Raw genomic sequence first — 19,842 nt, forward strand, 5'->3', positions numbered from 1 at the left:
ACACAGTTTCTATTCATTTTAATATCTTATTAAAATATTTCAGTGTAATTTAACCTGGTCTTACCTAATGTGCTGATCTTTCACGTTCATGTCGTCCTGAAGAGCGATGTCCATGTAGGCTGGCATTTTTAGATATTGGTCTTGAGTTTGAAGCTCGTCAAAAAAGTAGAGAAGTTGGTCTTGGTAGGTTTTGCTCTAGCATTTGTGTTGTGGTAGCTCCTCTGCTGTGCTGTGTTGCTGCTGGTCTTGGGTCAGCTGATGCTTAGAGAGTCTTCGTTAGTGAACTCTGCATCTCCACTTTCTATTTATTTATGTGCCTCCTCCTACGCTGTCATACGCTCTGCAGCCAATCAGAGGGCTCGGATGGTGGGACAAGAGTCAGTGGGAATAATAGCGGATTCCACACAGGACAGGTGGGATGTTGTTCTTGATGCCATACGGCAAAGAGGTCGGCCACTTTAGTCCGTGTCTCTGTCCATGTGTACTCAGAAAAATCACGTTCCCATGTCAAGTTCCCATGTCAAAAATCATCAGAATTAAAATATGGCACATATGCTAGGATCACAAGTCTCCGTGCTCATTGCAACACATATACTGTCACGGTTGTCTTCGTCCTCCTCATCTGAGCAGTAAGAAATGTCGGACCAATACGCAGCGTGGTAAGTGTTCGTCATTTTAATGGAAAAACTGAACACTACAAAACAACAAAGTGACAACTGTGAAGCAAATGAACAATTGTGCTGACACAAACACTACACATAGACAATCACCCACAACCCACAATGACAAAACAGGCTACCTAAATATGGTTCCCAATCAGAGACAACGACTAACACCTGCCTCTGATTGAGAACCATATCAGGCCAAACACAGAAACAGACAAACTAGACATACAACATAGAATGCCCACTCAGATCACACCCTGACCAAACAAAGCATATAAACATACAAAGCAAACTATGGTCAGGGCGTGACATATACGCATCACAGAAAACACAACAACATAAGTCTTTATTTATAATATGACCATTTTATAGTAGGAATATGATAAAGACAGTAATGAGCACATAGATGCATGGATTACCTGTCTTTAGATTGATAGCCACCATCAGCAAAACATTGGACTATAAACTGGCCATCGCAAGTTTTGACCACGTAAATAGGATCAATTATTCCCATATCCTAAGGTGTCAATTATATCAGATTTGAACAATTATATGATACGTTGAAATAAAAATATATCAAAAAGGTTGTTTGCTTGCTTTTTGAAGGAAAAAAGTTTTGGAAACTGGTGTTTGTACAAATTGAAACTGATTTGTTTGTTTTTGAAAGAGTGTCTTTCTGAAGTGAGTTATAGCTGAACCAGAAGGTTTGCCCTGTAAGCCATGCTGTGTCCCTGCATGGGAACAGGCAGTAGGTCTTTGTGATAGCAAACACACTTATATTGTGTGTCAGGGCTCAGCAGACTGCATGCAGAAGTGTGGGAAGCCGTGTGTCTCTGTGGCTCCCAGCTCCAGAGAGAGGATGGCGTGTGACTGGGGCACACTCAGCTTTGTGCAGTGAGCCAGCTGTGCTGTGAAGGTCAGAGGAGGGAAGTGTGCTGCCAGGGGCTTCTGGGAAACATTCCTTATTGTCCTCCGAAGCTCACCCATTGGCTACAGACTGAGAGAAACTCCAACGAGCGCAAGACTCAGACATTCATCGGCAGATTTGGGACTATATATAGGAGAGATGAAGCCAATAGAATTCATGATTCACTTTCTACACAGAGACCTCTACAACACAGAGATCAAGCCATGGAGCCTACAATCACTTCAGCAATGATATACTCTAAGGACCACCTGAATCTGACCAATAAAGTAAATTGAAGATTCAAATTCATGGAAATTAATTACATTTTAATGATTGTTTGTATCAATAATGCCATATTTCCTAATAAGGTGATTAATGACTCTTCTCTTCTTGCAGATAAGAAAGACAGTGGTGGAGAAGTTACGCAGAGATTGTATCAACAGCAGCATTGAGCAGCTCAAGTCTCTCCTGGGTCCAGAGATCCTCAACCAGCAGCCTGACTCCAAGCTGGAGAAATCAGACATCCTGAAAAGGAGAGTTTGCTTCCTGAGAGGACAGAAACAACAGCAACAGTACCAGCCAGTGAGCTCCTCATCCTGCTCAGCACGAGCCAATTAGGGTTACTCCTTCTCTGTGTCCCAGAGAAGACTGCTGAGTCACTTCCAGATACTAAGAACAGAAGGGAGAGTGACCTGCCTCAGATGAGCTCCCCAGCCCAGACAAACACAATGGACCATGTTGGTCTTAGATTAATGTCATGGAGAGTAATGCGAATAGGAAAATATCTTCTTCTTCATCTTCTGCTTATGTAGATTTTTTAAAGTATAGCTGTGATTGAGACTTTTAAATTCAGTTGTACTGAACAAGTTGAAATGTTTTTCGAAAGAAATGATCCAATTGATGAGCACTACATTTTTGTAGTATTTTTTAAACGTGTTGATTACAGTGATCAACAATAACTTGAATGGCCCTCCATGAGGACTTTTATCCCAAAATGGGTGTTATATCACTAATCTGTTTGTGAATGTTTATGCCTTATATTTTTTAAGGGGAACGTATAAGAGAAAAAAAACATATTTGCTTTGTTACCAATACATTTGTTTAGTGATATGGTTATATTGATGTTATATTGCACATCTTCTGTAAAAAAAAAACATGTATACTAGTCCTGTATTACCGGACCGATAAAGTTGTCTGTCGCGCAGGAAAAATAAATAAATCAGCGCCCACCCCTCAAACAGCTATCTGTATCAGTTATTTATTTGATATTGATCAACTTGAGCTACAGTATCACTGTTCCTCCATGACACATTTTTACCCAAACTAGGTATTATACAGTACCTGTTATCATCAATCTGTGATTAGCGATATTTGATCTGTTTTAAGATCAGACTTTATGTGTGAACACTTTTTGTGTGAAAATGTGGCTCACATGATTTGAATAATGTGCACATTGCAGATGGTGAAAACTTCACGCTCATTGTAAAACCTGTTGTTTATTTTGAACAATATGTTGTATTTTATAAAGACAGTAACTGTATATCCTATGTATTGGAGAGGTGTCCAAGTTCTTGTTGTTTAATCACTTTATTTCTATTTAAATATTTACCTTAAATTAAGGTCTTTAATGATATGAATCATTGAGTCAATCTGAATAAATACACAAATCATTAAATTAAATCTTGTTTGGTTTGATGGCAACCTTCCATCACAGTTACATTACTGATTCATGATATTCCACATGTAGAAACAATAAAGCCTACTATTACCCATTACTGTAAACAAGGATATTGAATTCATTAGAATGCAACACTGAATCCATATTAATTTGTACCTCTCTGGGTGCTTCATTCTAAGTCTACCACGTAAGATAAAAGTTAGACATTTCTATCCACACATAATTACAATTTTCCCTTTATTTAACCATGAAAGACATGACAAGACATTGCATGAATTGTTTTAGTTGGCATGTGAAAGTGACTATAAAGAGATAATTAATCATAAATATTCCCCAGGAGGCATGAATGTGATTTTCTTTTACTGACACGCATATATTACATAAATGTATTTTCAGTGTATCAGAATGTATAACAATTCCATTTCAGTGAGTTTAGTTTGGTCATCAGTAATTTCAGGTGTTGGACCAAAACTGCTACTGTCATCTTAGTGCTCTAAAAGTTTAGGGCAGCTGTGCCCTCAAAACTCAATAGCTAATGTGATGTGCAATAAGACACACTTCTATTGTTCCTCCATTGAAAGTAGTGAATGGAGAGAGTGTGGGAAACTGAGGAAAACTCACTCACAGACTCAGCCCCCTACCTTGGACTGTCAATGGATTGTCATATACGCTAAATACAAATACAACCTTATAGTGAAATGCTTACTTGCTTCTACACCTGCATTGCTTGCTGTTTGGGGTTTTAGGCTGGGTTTCTGTACAGCACTTTGAGATATCAGCTGATGTAAGAAGGGCAATATAAATACATTTTATTTTATTTTATTTACTTACAAGCCCTTAACCAACAATGCAGTTTTGAGAAAAATACACACAAAAAAACTAAACAAAGTAACAAATAATTAAAGAGCAGCAGTAAAATAACAATAGCGAGGCTATATAAAAGTGGTACCGGTACAGAGGCAATGTGCGGGGGCACCGGTTATTGGAGGTAATTGAGGTAATATGTACATGTATGTAGAGTTATTAAAGTGACTATGCAAAGATAATAACAGAGAGTAGCAGCAGCGTAAAAGAGGGGGGCAATGCAAATAGTCTGGTTAGCCATTTGATTAGATGTTTAGGAGTCTTACGGCTTAGGTGTAAAAGCTGTTTAGAAGCCTCTTGGACCTAGACTTGGCGCTCCGGTACCGCTTGCTGTGCGGTAACAGAGAGAACAGTCTATGACTAGGGTGGCTGGAGTCTTTGACAATTGTTAGGGCCTTCCTCTGACAACACCTGGTATAGAGGTCCTGGATGGCAGGAAGCTTGGCCCCAGTGATGTACTGGGCCGTAGGCACTACCCTCTGTAGTGCCTTGCGGTCAATAAGGCCTATCTACATAACCAGTGGCATAATGCATTTAAACACATTTTCTAAATGGTTTATATGTGGGGCATGGTTGAAAATATGGAATTTGTTTGTGTACACAAACACACATACAACTTGAATTGATACTCTGTAACAGTGAGTCTTTATCTGTTTCTTAAGAACAATATTTCAGTAATGAGCTTTGCCACCAGGGACTTAAAACTTCTTAAAGATCGGCGTTCCGTCAACGGGACAGTTGTGAATCATGCAGCGCATTATGTCAAGATCGCAGATTTTAGAGAAACAACAAATGTCGGTACATATAAGTGTCTTATATCGGCTGAAAGGTTAAATTCTTGTTAATATAACTGCACTGTCCAATTTACTTAAGCTATTACTGGGGGAAAAAATGCCATTCTATTATTTGAGGAGAGCTCCTAACAACAAAACACTTTTTTCTTCGCGATAGGTTTGATAAATTCACCTCTGAAGGTGAAATGTGTACTTACATTCTGAAATCTTTCTCTGATTCATCATCCAAAGGGTCCCAGAGATAACATGAAGTGTTGTTTTGTTAGATAAAATCCTTTATCATATCCTAAAAAGATCCATATAGCATGCACGATCGATTTTGTATTTCCACTCACTCGTTCAATTTGCAAAGAAAGGAATCTGTGAAAATCTCACCCTAAACGTTTTCAAATCCAATTAAATCAAATCAAAGTTTATTTGTCACGTGCGCCGAATACAACAGGTGTAGACCTTACAGTGAAATGCTTACTTACAGGCTCTAACCAATAGGGCAAAAAAAGGTATTAGGTGAACAATAGGTAAGTAAAGAAATAAAACAACAGTAAAAAGACAGGCTATATACAGTAGCGAGGCTAAAAAAGTAGCCTCAGAAATTGTAGCCCAAATAAATGCTTCACAGAGTTCAAGTAACAGACCCATCTCAACATCAACTGTTCAGAGGAGACTGCGTGAATCAGGGCTTCATGGTCGAATTGCAGCAAAGAAACCACTACTAAAGGACATCAATAAGAAGAATCAAATCAAATCAAAGTTTATCTGTCACGTGTGCCGAATACAACAGATGTAGACCTTACAGTACTTACTTACAGGCTCTAACCAATAGTGCAAAAAAGGTGTTAGGTGAACAATAGGTAAGTAAAGAAATAAAACAACAGTAAAAAGGCTATATACAGTAGTGAGGCTATAAAAGTAGCGAGGCTACATACAGACACTGGTTAGTTAGGCTGATTGAGGTAGTATGTACATGTAGATATGGTTAAAGTGACTATGCATATATGATGAACAGAGAGTAGCAGTAGTGTAAAAGAGGGGTTGGCAGGTGGTGGGTGGTGGGGCACAATGCAGATAGCCCGGTTAGCCAATGTGCGGGAGCACTGGTTGGTCGGCCCAAACAAGGTAGTATGTACATGAATGTATAGTTAAAGTGACTATGCATATATGATAAACAGAGAGTAGCAGCAGCGTAAAAAGAGGGGTTGGGTTGGGGGGGCACACAATGCAAATAGTCCGGATAGCCATTTGATTACCTGTTCAGGAGTCTTATGGCTTGGGGGTAAAAAAATGTTGAGAACCTTTTTGTCCTAGACTTGGCACTCCGGTAGTAGAGAGAACAGTCTATGACTGGGGTGGCTGGGGTCTTTGACAATTTTTAGGGCCTTCCTCTGACACTGCCTGGTGTAGAGGTCCTAGATGGCAGGCAGCTTAGCCCCAGCTGGGCAGTACGCACTGCCCTCTGTAGTGCCTTGCGGTCAGAGGCCGAGCAATTGCCGTACCAGGCAGTGATGCAACCAGTCAGGATGCTCTCGATGTTGCAGCTGTAGAACCTTTTGAGGATCTCAGGACCCATGCCAAATCTTTTTAGTTTCCTGAGGGGGAATAGGCTTTGTCGTGCCCTCTTCATGGCTGTCTGGCCATGCAGTCGTGGGTGAACAGGGAGTACAGGAGTGGCCTGAGCACGCACCCCTGGGGAGCTCCAGTGTTGAGGATCAGCGTGGCAGATGTGTTGCTACCTACCCTCACCACCTGGGGGCGGCCCGTCAGGAGGTCCAGGATCCAGTTGCAGAGGGAGGTGTTTAGTCCCAGGATCCTTAGCTTAGTGATGAGCTTTGAGGGTACTATGGTGTTGAACGCTGAGCTGTAGTCAATGAATAGCATTCTCACATAGGAGTTCCTTTTGTCCAGGTGGGAAAGGGCAGTGTGGAGTGCAATAGAGATTGCATCATCTGTGGATCTGTTTGGGCAGTATGCAAATTGGAGTGGGTCTAGGGTTTCTGAGATAATGGTGTTGATGTGAGCCATTACCAACCTTTCAAAGCACTTCATGGCTACGGACGTGAGTGCTACGGGTCTGTAGTGATTTAGGCAGGTTGTGTTCTTGGGCACAGGGACTATGGTGGTCTGCTTGAAACATGTTGGTATTACAGACTCAATCAGGGACATGTTGAAAATGTCAGTGAAGACACCTGCCAGTTGGTCAGCACATGCCCGGAGCACACGTCCTGGTAATCCGTCTGGCCCCGCAGCCTTGTGTATGTTGACCTGTTTTAAGGTCTTACTCACGTTGGCTACGGAGAGCGTGATCACACAGTCGTCCGGAACAGCTGATGCTCTCATGCATGCCTCAGTGTTGCTTGCCTCGAAGCGAGCATAGAAGTGATTTAGCTCGTCTGGTAGGCTCGTGTCACTGGGCAGCTCGCAGCTGTGCTTCCTTTTGTAGTCTGTAATAGTTTGCAAGCCATGCCACATAAGACGAGCGTCGGAGCCGGTGTAGTATGATTCAATCTTAGCCCTGTACTGACGCTTTGCCTGTTTGATGGTTCGTCGCAGGGCATAGCAGGATTTCTTGTAAGCTTCCGGGTTAGAGTCCCGCACCTTGAAAGTGGCAGCTCTACCCTTTAGCTCAGTGCGGATGTTGCCTGTAATCCATGCATGGCTCCTGGTTGGCGTATGTACGCACAGTCACTGTGGGGACGACGTCATCGATGCACTTATTGATAAAGCCAGTGACTGATGTGGTGTAGCCCTCAATGCAATCGGAAGAATACCGGAACATATTCCTGTCTGTGATAGCAAAACAGTCCTGTAGTTTAGCATCTGCTTCATCTGACCACCTTTTTATAGACTGAGTCACTGGTGCTTCCTGCTTTAATTTTTGCTTGTCAGCAGGAATCAGGAGGATAGAGTTGGGGTCGTATTTACCAAATGGAGGGCGAGTGAGAGCTTTGTACGCGTCTCTGTGTGTGGAGTACAGGTGATCTAGAAAAAAATGTCCCTCTGGTTGCACATTTAACATGTTGATAGAAATTTGGTAGAACTGATTTCAGTTTCCCTGCATTAAAGTCTCCGGCCACTAGGAGTGCCACCTCTGGGTGAGTGGTTTCCTGTTTGCTTATTTCCTTATACAGCTGACTGAGTGCGGTCTTAGTGCCAGCATTTCTGTGGTTGTAAATAAACAGCCACGAAAAGTATAGCTGAAAACTCTCTAGGCAAGTAGTGGCCTGCAATTTATCACAATATACTCTACTTCAGGCGAGCAAAATCTAGAGACTTCCTTAGATTTCGTGCACCAACTGTTAACTGTTTACAAATATGCACAGAGCGCCCCCCCCCTCCCTCCTCTTACACACGGAGTGTGCTGTTCTATCTTGCCGGTGCAGCGTATATCCCGCCAGCTGAATATCCACGTCGTCATTCAGCCACGATTCCGTGAAACATAGGATATTACAGTTTTTGATGTCCCGTTGGTAGAATGTCCTCTGCGTCCTCCTTGTTGTAGAAAAAATCTTTGTCTATTCCGAGGTGAGTGATCGCTGTCCTGATATCCAGAAGCTCTTTTTTGCCATAAGATACGGTTGTAGAAACATTATGTACAAAATAAGTTACAAATAACGCAAAAACCCCCACATAATAGCACAATTGGTTGGGCGCCCGTAAAACTGCTGCCATTTTTTACGGCATAATTCAACGAGTCAAATCATGTTCGTATGTATTCCTCAGAGATCCTAGAAGGTAACAAGACTTCACTATTTCATTAGGGGTATAGTATATCCTATAGGACACCATATTTGGTCAGAGAGCGACGCCTTAATGGCACGCCGGGCGGCCATCACTTGATCGACTGTATCCTTGTCCAATAAGCATTAATCGGGGTCAAACAAAGCTAGCTAGATAGCCAATGAGCTGGGCTTTACGGGAGTATTCGGGAACCATGTATATGTTGTAAAATGTAGCTACTAACCTTGTACGACAGTATGCCTTTTCATTTTGGACAAACATTATAAGGATATTCAGAGTTATGAAGTTATGAAAAATGGTTGTTTTGCAAATGTGGAACTTATAATATGGCTACTAATACTTGGAAAGCTAAATCAAAGTCCAAGTATACAGATTTGACGATATTCTTGCAAAAGAATTGAATTAAAATGTGAATGTCTTCTTCACGATTTGCCCAAATGTACCTGGAGACTTCACACTTAAAGGCTTGTTGTTCACTAATTTTTCAAGTTATCCATCTGAAACTTTGTACATACACTGCTGCTATCTTGGGGACACTATCGGAATTACAACCAGAGTGATGGCAATAACTATGGCCTTTCTCTTGCATTTCAAAGATGGTGGTAGAAAAAGGCAAGTTGTTTTTTTCTTTGTATTTTCTTCTACCAGATCTATTATGTTATATTCTCCTACATTCAATTCACATTTCCACAAACTTCAAAGTGTTTCCTTTCAAATGGTACCAAGAATATGCATATCCTTGCTTCAGGGCCTGAGCTACAGGCAGTTAGATTTGGGTATGTCATTTAGGCGAAAATTGAAAAAAAGGGGGCTTTTAATGAACTGCTTGTGTAGAGATTCATTAACATTTAACAAGGCACACTTCTGTTGTTTAGTAGCTCTCAATAGGCAGAGTGTGGGAAAGCTCTGGAAAGCAGAGTCATAGTTTAGTTTTGTCAGTCCCACCAGCACCTGTGAGTCTCAACGGGGAAAAGGCACACTTTATGAGGGTAATAAAAGAAAGATTAAATAAAGGAATCTCAGGTTTACCAAAGTTATGAAAGGCATTTTCAGTTTTTCTATCTCTATGATTAACAATCTTTATTAGTAAATTTGTGTAGCCCACTTATTTGTGTAGACAGAAGTAAAGCACTCACAAATCCCAAGGGAATTTAAAATATTTTGGCATTAAACAAAGAGTAAAAATTAAAAAATGTAAGCTTTTAGTTCAACAGTAGACACAATCATGTGCTCTTTTGATTGGCTAACAATCCCTTTCTAAAAGTGTGTATTGTGAGTTTAGGCATTGAATCAGCCAGTGTAGACAATCCAGATTGTCTGTGAAGTCAAGTTCTGTCTATAGTACAACACAGACCTAATTGCCGTCACTAATGGTTCACTGAGCCGCTTTTGTAGTGCATTGATCACAGCACACAGGACTCAGTGTGGGAAACTCAACTAGCTCTCTCAAGACAGAGGACACAATCTGCTGCATCTGGACTCCCAAAACAGGGAAAGCATTCCATGCAAAACACATGACATCCTACTTTGCCCTATTATTGTCTAATTGTTCTATTTTTCTGGATTAAAAAAAGTTACATTCTGAAATCACAAGGAATTACCAAATGGATATACTGTTTATAAATATAGTGAAACAATTCAAGTTATTCATCATATCAGATTAACAGAGCTTAAAATTATTTAAAGTGCTTAAATGTGACCAAACTGCACGGTATCAAGGAAATAGCAGACTGTCCTTCAAAATGCAACAATCTAAAGGGTTTGGGTAACACCAAGAGTTTTAATGTAGAGGCTCTGCGTCAATCTCACATGTAATCTCACTGTCAGTGTCATTGATCCCAACATCAGGCAGCAGATCTGGGAGTCACCATTTTCCCAGAGTCACACAGCGCTCTGTGAGTTACTCTCCATCACCCACCACTCCTCCACCTGTTCCCCTGAGACGTGACCATTGTCCCCCAGCAATAAGAACACTGAGCATGTGGCAGCTCCACATTCCTTATTGTCCTCCCAAGCTCACCCATTGGCTACGGACTGTGAGAAACTCCAACAAGCACAAGACACACACTTTCATATGCAGATTTGGGACTATATATAGGAGAGATGAAGCCAGTAGAAATCATGATTCACTTTCTACACAGAGACCTCTACAGCACAGAGATCCAGCCATGGCACCTACAATCACTTCAGCAATGATCTACTCTAAGGAGCACCTGACTCTGACCAACAAGGTAAATTGAAGATTCAAATTCAAGGACATTTATTTACTTTGATTGCTGGTTTATTTGTTTCAATAATGCCATATCAGAATAAGGTTATTAATGACTCTCCTCTTCTCTTCTTGCAGATAAGAAAGCCAGTGGTGGAAAAGTTATTCAGAGATCGTATCAACAACAGCCTTGAGCAGCTCAAGTCTCTCCTGGGTCCAGAGATCCTCAACAATCAGCCTGACTCCAAGCTGGAGAAAGCAGGCATATTGGCGATGACAGTTTGCTTCCTGAGACGACAGCAACAGTACCAGCCAGTGAGCTCATCCTCATGCTAAGCACCTGTCAATCAGGGTTACTCCAGGTGTGTCCAAGAGATTGTGCACTTCCTGTCCAAGGATGAGGTGAAGACACATCCCAGAGAAGACTGCTGAGCCACTTCCAGAGCCTCCAGCCATCCTTTGATAAGAACAGGAGGGAGAGTGACCTGCCTCAGCTGAGCTCACCGGTCCAGCACAGCATCGGTAAAGAGAAGAGTCCAGTCAACAGCGCCCTCTGGAGGCCCTGGTAGAGTCCTGAAGAAGCTGCACTCAGACAAACTTGATGGACCATGTTGGTCTAACGTTAATGTCATGGATGAGAATAGATCTTCTTTATCTTCTGTTTATGTAGGAGTTTTTACAAGTCTTCTGTGATTGAGACTTTTCATTTCAGTTTAACCGCATTTCTGAAATCATAACCTTTATGTTTTGTGAAACGTGTTAGTTATGTTGATCGTGTGTTCATTCAAGATCAACAATAACCTGAATGATCTTTCATAAGGACTTTTGACCCACAATGTGTAGTTATTACATCAATTTTTTTGTGATTGTCTATGACTCATCTGTTTAAAGGTCAAAACGTATAAGAGAAAACAACTGTTAGTTTTTTTGTTACCAATACATTTGTGTAGTGATATGGTCATGTTGACGTTATATTGAGCATCTTCTGTGAAGCATGTATCAGTTATCTGTTTGATATTGATCAACCTAAGCTAGAGCATCACTGACAAAACGGTTCTCTCTCATTGTAAGACCTGTTGTTTATTTTCAAAAGACATTAACTGTGTATCCTATACTCTGTTAGAGTATCTTATGTCTTGGAGATTTATCCAAATTCTTGTTGTAATGTTTAATCACTTTATTTCTCTTGAAATATTTACCTTAAATTAAGGTTTTCAATGATGAGACTGATTGAGCTACTCAATAAATACACAAATCATGAAATTAAATCTTGTTGTTTGTTACTCTATTCTTCTCTTGACAACCTTCCGTCACAGTTATATTACTGATTTATCAAATTCCACATAGAGCTACTAGCTAGACCATATGGATCTGAATCAAACAAAGCCTACTATGAGTTTAAATTCTACAGAATTATCTTGAAAGAATAACACACTAAATATATATATCGTTCACCTCTTTGTGCTTTGTTCAAAATCTTCAGAGTACGATAAATATTTTTGTAGTCACACATTGTAACTTCACATGAATTGGTTTGATATAGTCCGAAAATACGAATGAAAGATTCAGGCTGTTTATTTGACATATAATATCACTAAAGTGTAATGTAGTTTGAAAGAGATAATTGATAATATGAGTTCCCAGAAGCATGGCTGTGATGTTTTTACTGAAACACCTGTTTTACATACATTTATTTTTAGTATATCAGAATGTATTGCAATAGAATTTAGTTAGTTTATCAGTGATTCCAGGTGTTGGAAGAAAACTTCTGCTGTCATCTTAGTGGTTTAAAAATGTACGGCTGCAGGGCTGCATAATGTGATGTGTAATAAGACACACTTCTATTGTTCCTCCATTGAAAGCAGTGAACGGAGAGAGTGTGGGAAACCCAGGAAAACTCACTCACAGAGCCCCTTTGGGGCAATAGATTCAGACCTCTAACCTGGACTGTCAAATTAGAGCGGGGGTCTAGTCTCAATGGGGAAATCTATGGATCTATTGCTAATGAGCCTATAAAATGTTCTGTATTTTGTGTCTTGCAGGAAGAAAACTGATAAAATATATACATTATCAAAATAAAGGTTAAAGACATCATATTTTGATAATTCGCTTTTTTGCGCCACATGGGCAGTACTTCTTCTTCTTCAAGATCAATGCAATTAGTCCAGTATTTACAGTGCATTCTGAAAGTATTCAGACCCCTTCCCTTTTTCCACATGTTGTTACGTTACAGCCATACTCTAAAATTGATAAAATAATTTTTTTCCTCATCAATCTACACACAATACCCCATAATGACAAAGCGAAAACAGGTTTTCAGAAATGTTTGCTAATTTATAAAACCTTAAAAACAGAAAAAGCTTATTTAAATAAGTATTCAGACTCTTTGCTATGATACTTGAAATTGAGCTCAGGTGCATCCTGTTTCCATTGATCATCCTTGAGATGTTTCCACAACTTGATTGGAGTCTACCTGTGGTAAATTCAATAGATTGGACATGATTTGGAAAGGCACACCCCTGTCCTTATAAGTTCCCACAGTTGACAGTGCATGTCAGAGCAAAAACCTAGCCATGAGGTCGAAGGAATTGTCCGTAGAGCTCCGGGACAGAATTGTTTTGAGGCACAGATCTGAGAAAGGGTATCAAAAAATGGCTGCAGCATTGAAGGTCCCCAAGAGCACAGTGGCCTCCATCATTCTTAAATGGAAGAAGTTTGGAAGAAGGCTCTTCCTAGAGCTGGCCACCCGGCCAAACTGAGCAATCGGGGAAGAAGGGCCTTGGTCAGGGAAGTGACCAAGAACCCAATGGTCACTCTGACAGAGTTCCAGAGTTCCTCTGTGGAGATGGAAGAACCTTCCAGAAGGACAACAATCTCTGCAGCACTCCACCAATCAGGCCTTTATGGTAAAGTGACCAGACGGAAGCCACTCCTCAGTAAAAGGCACATGACAGCCCACTTGGAGTTTGCTAAGAGGCACCTAAAGACTCTCAGACCATGAGAAACAAGATTCTCTGGTCTGATGAAACCAAGGTTGAACTCTTTGGCCTGAATGCCAATGTGTCACGTCTGGAGGAAACCGGGCACCATCCCTAAGCTAAGGTGAAGCATGGTGGTGGCAGCATCATGCTGTGGGGATGTTTTTCAGCGGCAGGGACAAGAAGACTAGTCAGGATCGAGGGAAAGATGAATGGAGCAAAGTACAGAGAGATCCTTGATGAAAACCTGCTCCAGATCGCTCAAACTGGGACAAAGGTTCACCTTCCAACATGACAACAAACATTAGCACACAGCCAAGACAACGCAGGAGTGGCTTCGGCACAAGTCGCTGAATGTCCTTTAGTGGCCCAGCCAGAGCCCGGACTTGAACCCGATCGAACATCTCTGGAGAGACCTGAAAATAGTTTCGCAGCAACGCTCCCCATCCAACCTGACAGAGCTTGAGAGGATCTGCAGAGAAGAATGGGAGAAATTCCCCAAATACTGGTGTGCCAAGCTTACAGCGTCACACCCAAGAAGACTCATTGCTGTAATCGCTGCCAAAGGTGCTTAAAAATGTACCTAGTAAATGGTCTGAACGCTTATGTAAATGTGATATTTCTGAAGAAAAAAAAATAGACATTTGCACAAATTATAAAAATGTGTTTTTGTTTGTAATTATGGTGTGTATCGTGTGTATATTGATGAGGAAAATAAACAATTTAATCAATTTTAGAATAAGGCTGTAACGAAACAAAATGTAAAAAAAGTCAAGAGGTCTGAATACTTTCCGAATGCACTATATACTGTTTGTATGTTGGGTATAGTTAAAACACACTATCTGTTTGTGTACACAAACACACAGGTTTGCATTGATTATCTGTAACAGTGTAACTTTATCCGTTTTTAAAAGAAAAATATTTCAGTAATGGGCTTTACCTGCAGTGGCTTTATGGGAACTGCCTGTGTAGAGATTAATTAGCATATAACAAGACACACTTCAATTGTTTAGGAAAAGCTCTTTCAATGGGCAGAGTGTGGGAAAGCTCTGAAGAGCAGAGTTTCAGTTTAGACTCATCAATACCACCTGTGAGTCTCAATGGGGAATAGGCACACTTGTAATGTTCAGTGGATAGAATGGGTGGGAGGGTGTATTTGGGGTTATTTATTACTCTTGCTTATGCAATTAATAAATAAAAAATATTATGTAAGCATGTTCTCTGCAACTATACATGAGTAGAAAATGCTTCTTTCTCAATTATTATATGGATATGTGTCTGGTTATGTTTCAATATGAGAGATAAGCCACAAATAAATTATGATAACTTTCAATGCCATTTGTATTATGCATTATATTCCTATTTTCCGTATAATTATTTTAATGATGTTTCTATAACAGTGTATCAGAATCTTGTGAGTTCAGGACCTGAATCAGCCAGTCCTGGTTTTTCCCTCCAGAATCCAGATGGTCGGTGATGTCAGGCTCTTTCTATAGACAACACAGAGCCAATGGCCGTCACTACTAGTCCACTGAGCAGCTTTAGTAGTACATTCATCACAGCACACAGGACTCAGTGTGGGAAACTCAGATCCGCTCTCTACTCACACTAACCAATAGCCCCAAGACAGAGGACACATCTGCTACCTCTGAACTCTCAACACTGAAGGAGAATTCCCTCCATTCTCTGAATACAGAAGTAGTGAAGGTGTGTAGATACAAAACTCTTTCTCCTCAAGAAGAACATCAATAATCAATCACTTCAATACTCATCAATTAGGCTCCACTTAAATGTGCACGTTTTTTATAGTTTGTTACTCATTTCATGTCATATTGATCATACTGAGTGCAATAATTGGGAGGTTTTGTATTTGACACACATTTCTAAAAGGAATGAAGCAAATTTAGAGAAGGAGCCTAAGAGAGTACAATAAATAACCATCATCAGCCAGTCAACAGTGATCCAAACAGGATCTTATTAGCAGCCCTACCTTGAAATTAAACTCTAGGAGAGCACAACACATTCATAACAGCAGAATCAAAGAGGTCAAACCCATCTTCTAGTGCTTAAATGTGACTGAACCTGTACTGTATAAAAAATAATGGTAGTCAACAACAAACCCAACAATCAAAAGGACCTGTGTAGCACCAAGAGTTTTAATGTAGAGGATCTGTGTAAATTGTGATGATGAGCGTGTGTTCCGTCAGTGTCATTGATCCCAACATCAGGCAGCAGATCTGGGGGTCACCACTTTCCCAGAGTCACACAGCGCTCTGTGAGTTACTCTCCATCACCCCTCCACCTGTTCCCCTGAGACGTGACCATTGTACCCCAGCAATAAGAACACTGAGCATGTGGCAGCTCCACATTCCTTATTGTCCTCCCAAGCTCACCCATTGGCTACGGACTGTGAGAAACTCCAACAAGCCCAAGACACACACTTTCATATGCAGATTTGGGACTATATATAGGAGAGATGAAGCCAGTAGAAATCAGATTAACTTTCTACACGGAGACCTCTACAGCACAGAGATCCAGCACAGAGATCCAGCCATGGCACCTACAATCACTTCAGCCATGATCGATTAAGGAGCACCTGACTCTGACCGATAAGGTAAATTGAAGATTTAAATTCAAGGAAATTAAATCAATTGTAATGGTTTATTTGTTTCAATAATGTCATATTTCAGAATAAGGTTATTCATTATTATCCTCTTCTTGCAGCTAAGAAAGACAGAAAGACAGTGGAGAAGTTACACAGAGATCGTATCAACAGCAGCATTGAGCAGCTCAAGTCTCTCCTGGGTCCAGAGATCCTCAACCAGCAGTCTGACTCCAAGCTGGAGAAAGCAGACATACTGGAGATGACAGTTTTCTTCCTGAGACAACAGCAACAGTACCAGCCAGTGAGCTCCTCCTCATGTTAAGCACCAGGGTTACTCCAGGTCACAGGAAGTTGGTGGCACCTTAATTGGGGAGGACGGGCTTGTGGTAATGGCTGGAGCGGAATAGGTGGAATGGTATCAAACTCATGGTTTCTATGTGTTTGATGCAGTTCAATTAGCGCCGTTCCAGCCATTATTATGAGCCGTCCTCCCCTCAGCAGCCTCCACTGCTCCAAGTGTGTCCAAGAGATTGTGCACTTCCTGTCCAAGGATGAGGTGAAGACACATTCCAGAGAAGACTGCTGAGCCACTTCCAGATACTTCAGCCATCCTCTGATAAGAACAGAAGGGAGAGTGACCTGTCTCAGCTGAGTCCCCCACCCCAGCACAGCGTAAGCAAAGAGCAGAGTCCAGTCAACCGTGGCCTCTGGAGGCCCTGGTAAAGTCCTACAGACCGGAGCTCCACTCAAACAAACAAAATGGACCATGTTGGTCTAAGATTAATGTTGTGGACAGTAATGAGAATAGGAATATATATTCCTCATCTTCTTCTTATGCAGGAGGTTTTAAAAGTCTTGTTGTGACTGAGAACCTCTTTTTATTTTTTTTCTATGAAAATGATCCAGTCGATGGACACTCCATTTTAGAAGTGTTAATTGAAATAATAACCATTTATGTTTTATGAAACGTGTTGATTATGTTGATTATGTTTAAATTCATGATCAACAATAACTTGAATGGTCCTCCATGAGGATGTTTAACCCAAAATAGGTTTTATATCTGTTTGTGATTGTCTATATGTTACCACTAAATTTTGTAGTGATAAGGTAATATTGAAAAGTTATTGAATATGTACCAGTCTGTTCAACTTCCTCCATGATTAGACTTTACCTAAACTGGGTAATATATCTGTGTCAGATCAAAATTATAGAATTTGCTTGATGTGAATGTTATTCAGATAATTTCAGCAATGAAGATATTGCATATAAATGTGTATTCTCTCACATAGACCCCTTGTTAATTTTAAACAATGATGTTGTCTTTTATAAAGACGGTAAATGTGTTTCCTATACTCTGTTAGAGTATCATAAGTCTTGGAGAATTGTCCAAGTTCTGTTTGTGATGTTAAATCACTATTATTTGTCTATTCACGTTGAGTCAATTTTAATAAACTAAAAAAGCAATCAAATTAATTGATTCTTCACTTCTTTCCTTGTCTTTATTATTTACTAATCTCCTCACTCAAGAACATTAATGGGCTAAATTTCACATTTAGATTGTGCGGATTAAGCCCAAAAAGTGAATGCCCACAGCTAAAAGTTTAGAACATTTTGAAAATACTTATCTGGTAGCACCCCCTGGTGTGCGATTAGCTCTTGAATTGTCCATGGTGCTGAACTAGAATTGCCCGCCACTGAACATTGCAGCACACGAAGCAAAGTCTTTCTAAACTAAGTTACTAATGCCATTGCTAGCTAAGACTGATAAATGTTAGCCTACTTAGATAAATATGTTGGAAGTCGTTCCACAATTGGCTCAATGCACCATGAGTCAGTGTGATAAGAGGGAAATAGATACAAGACAGAACCAATAGAATTAGTAGAAAATAATCAGGAATGTTTAATAAGTGGTTTCAATTACAACATGAAGTGGTATCAATTACAACATGAAGTGGTATCAATTACAACATGATGTGGAATCAATTACAACATGAAGTGGTATCAATTACAACATGGTGTGGTATCAATTACAACATGAAGTGGTATCAATTACAACATGATGTGAAAATAATCATTGCTGAACTTGAAAAGATAAGTAACATCATACAACAAAACAGAGTATAACGCCTTTACAAAAGGCAAAATTATTTGAGAAGCTTACTCCCTATAATAATACAACTGCTTTGCAGCAGTGTTCGTCATACACTGTAGACAATTTCTGGGTACATCAAAATAAGATATGTGCAAATGTTGAACAACTGACAATAAAAAGCCCATACTGAAAATAAGACAAATCAACGACAGCATTGGTTGTTGGGTTGAGAGGAGCAAATATGATCCAAAATGTTCAGGTACGCTTCCCTAGTCTTGTGATGCAGTGATCGTTGTCAGTAGGCTATTACCATGGCCTCCACAGAGAGCCTTGGGAACGCCGTGATGATGACCTTGATGTTGACCGCTTGGCTGCAGACCGCGCGTGCTGTTCACTTGACATGCTCCTGGACAAGGCTGTTTTCTGAAGCACGTAAAGGCGTTTGATCTCCTGTTGTTCTGCAGCCTGCAGAGGCTCGTGAAGGGGCAGGTGGCGGAGGGTCTCCTGCAGACACTGGGAGCAGCCCTGGGAGTAGGTGGGCGAAACGCCCGCATTGGTCTCCCTCTGTAGGAAACTCACCGCCAACTCCAAAATATCCGCTTTCTCCAGTTTGGATAAGCGCTGCTGCTGCTGGCCACACATCTGTCCTCTGTGGAGAAGTGTTCTCAGTTGCTCAATGCTGCTGTTCATGCGGTCTCTCCGAATTTTCTCCACAACGAGCTTCTGTAACTAGAGGAAGGATAAAGAAAAAAATATTAGACTATTGTTCGTGATAATTAAACTGAAACTAAAAATATGAAAATAAAATGGTGCTGTGCTTGTCAAATGCCGAGCATTCGGCTACTTACCTTATTACTGGATGAACAAGTAAGCCTATTGCTTTCAGCAAAAGGAGCCATGGCCGTTAGAAACAGGCCGTTGGAAACAGGCGTTCCAATTTGGGACATTTAGAGTGGATATTCTTCAACGAGCTCTCATAAAAAGCTATATGTAGGCTACAGCAGCCCAGCAACCCAATCTAAATAAGTTTGTGATGAGTCTGTGGAGTCTGTACTTATACTATGCGCATCCCTACCTAATTGCGTGGATTTTTAACACCTGAAACTTTCCCACACTCCACAGCCAACCATATAGCCGACGACCGCAATAAAATTTCAGCGGCATATATTTGATGACATCCCCCATTTGCCATGTCCCACTAACACTGTTGGAAGGAACATACGTGTGTGAATGGGACATGCTGCCATCCAAAAGTGTGCCGGTTAATCACACCTACCTTGGCGCCTAACTACACTGCCCACGAGCCCACCATTTA

The 19,842-nt window shown here is 40.7% G+C and overlaps 2 protein-coding genes and 2 pseudogenes across 2 annotated transcripts; 3 read left to right on the plus strand and 1 right to left on the minus strand.

Moving 5' to 3' along the window:
- Positions 1–1,714: 1,714 nt before the first annotated feature.
- Positions 1,715–3,066, plus strand: LOC139535230 (transcription factor HES-5-like). Its single transcript, XM_071334568.1, has 2 exons — positions 1,715–1,859; positions 1,969–3,066. The coding sequence occupies exons 1-2, from the start codon at positions 1,797–1,799 to the stop codon at positions 2,188–2,190; spliced, it is 285 nt and encodes a 94-aa protein (XP_071190669.1). The 5' UTR covers positions 1,715–1,796; the 3' UTR covers positions 2,191–3,066.
- Positions 3,067–10,756: 7,690 nt separating this feature from the next.
- LOC139535706 (transcription factor HES-5-like) lies at positions 10,757–12,120 on the plus strand (annotated as a pseudogene).
- Positions 12,121–16,383: 4,263 nt separating this feature from the next.
- Positions 16,384–16,887, plus strand: LOC139535707 (transcription factor HES-5-like; annotated as a pseudogene).
- A 1,946-nt stretch (positions 16,888–18,833) lies between these two features.
- LOC139535261 (transcription factor HES-5-like) lies at positions 18,834–19,426 on the minus strand. The gene is made up of 2 exons (XM_071334587.1): positions 19,376–19,426; positions 18,834–19,256 (listed from the first exon to the last, which is right to left on the minus strand). The coding sequence occupies exons 1-2, from the start codon at positions 19,424–19,426 to the stop codon at positions 18,834–18,836; spliced, it is 474 nt and encodes a 157-aa protein (XP_071190688.1).
- Positions 19,427–19,842: the final 416 nt, after the last annotated feature.

The sequence above is a fragment of the Salvelinus alpinus genome, chromosome 12, assembly GCF_045679555.1.
Source record: "Salvelinus alpinus chromosome 12, SLU_Salpinus.1, whole genome shotgun sequence".
In the NCBI taxonomy this organism is placed as follows: Eukaryota; Metazoa; Chordata; class Actinopteri; order Salmoniformes; family Salmonidae; genus Salvelinus; species Salvelinus alpinus.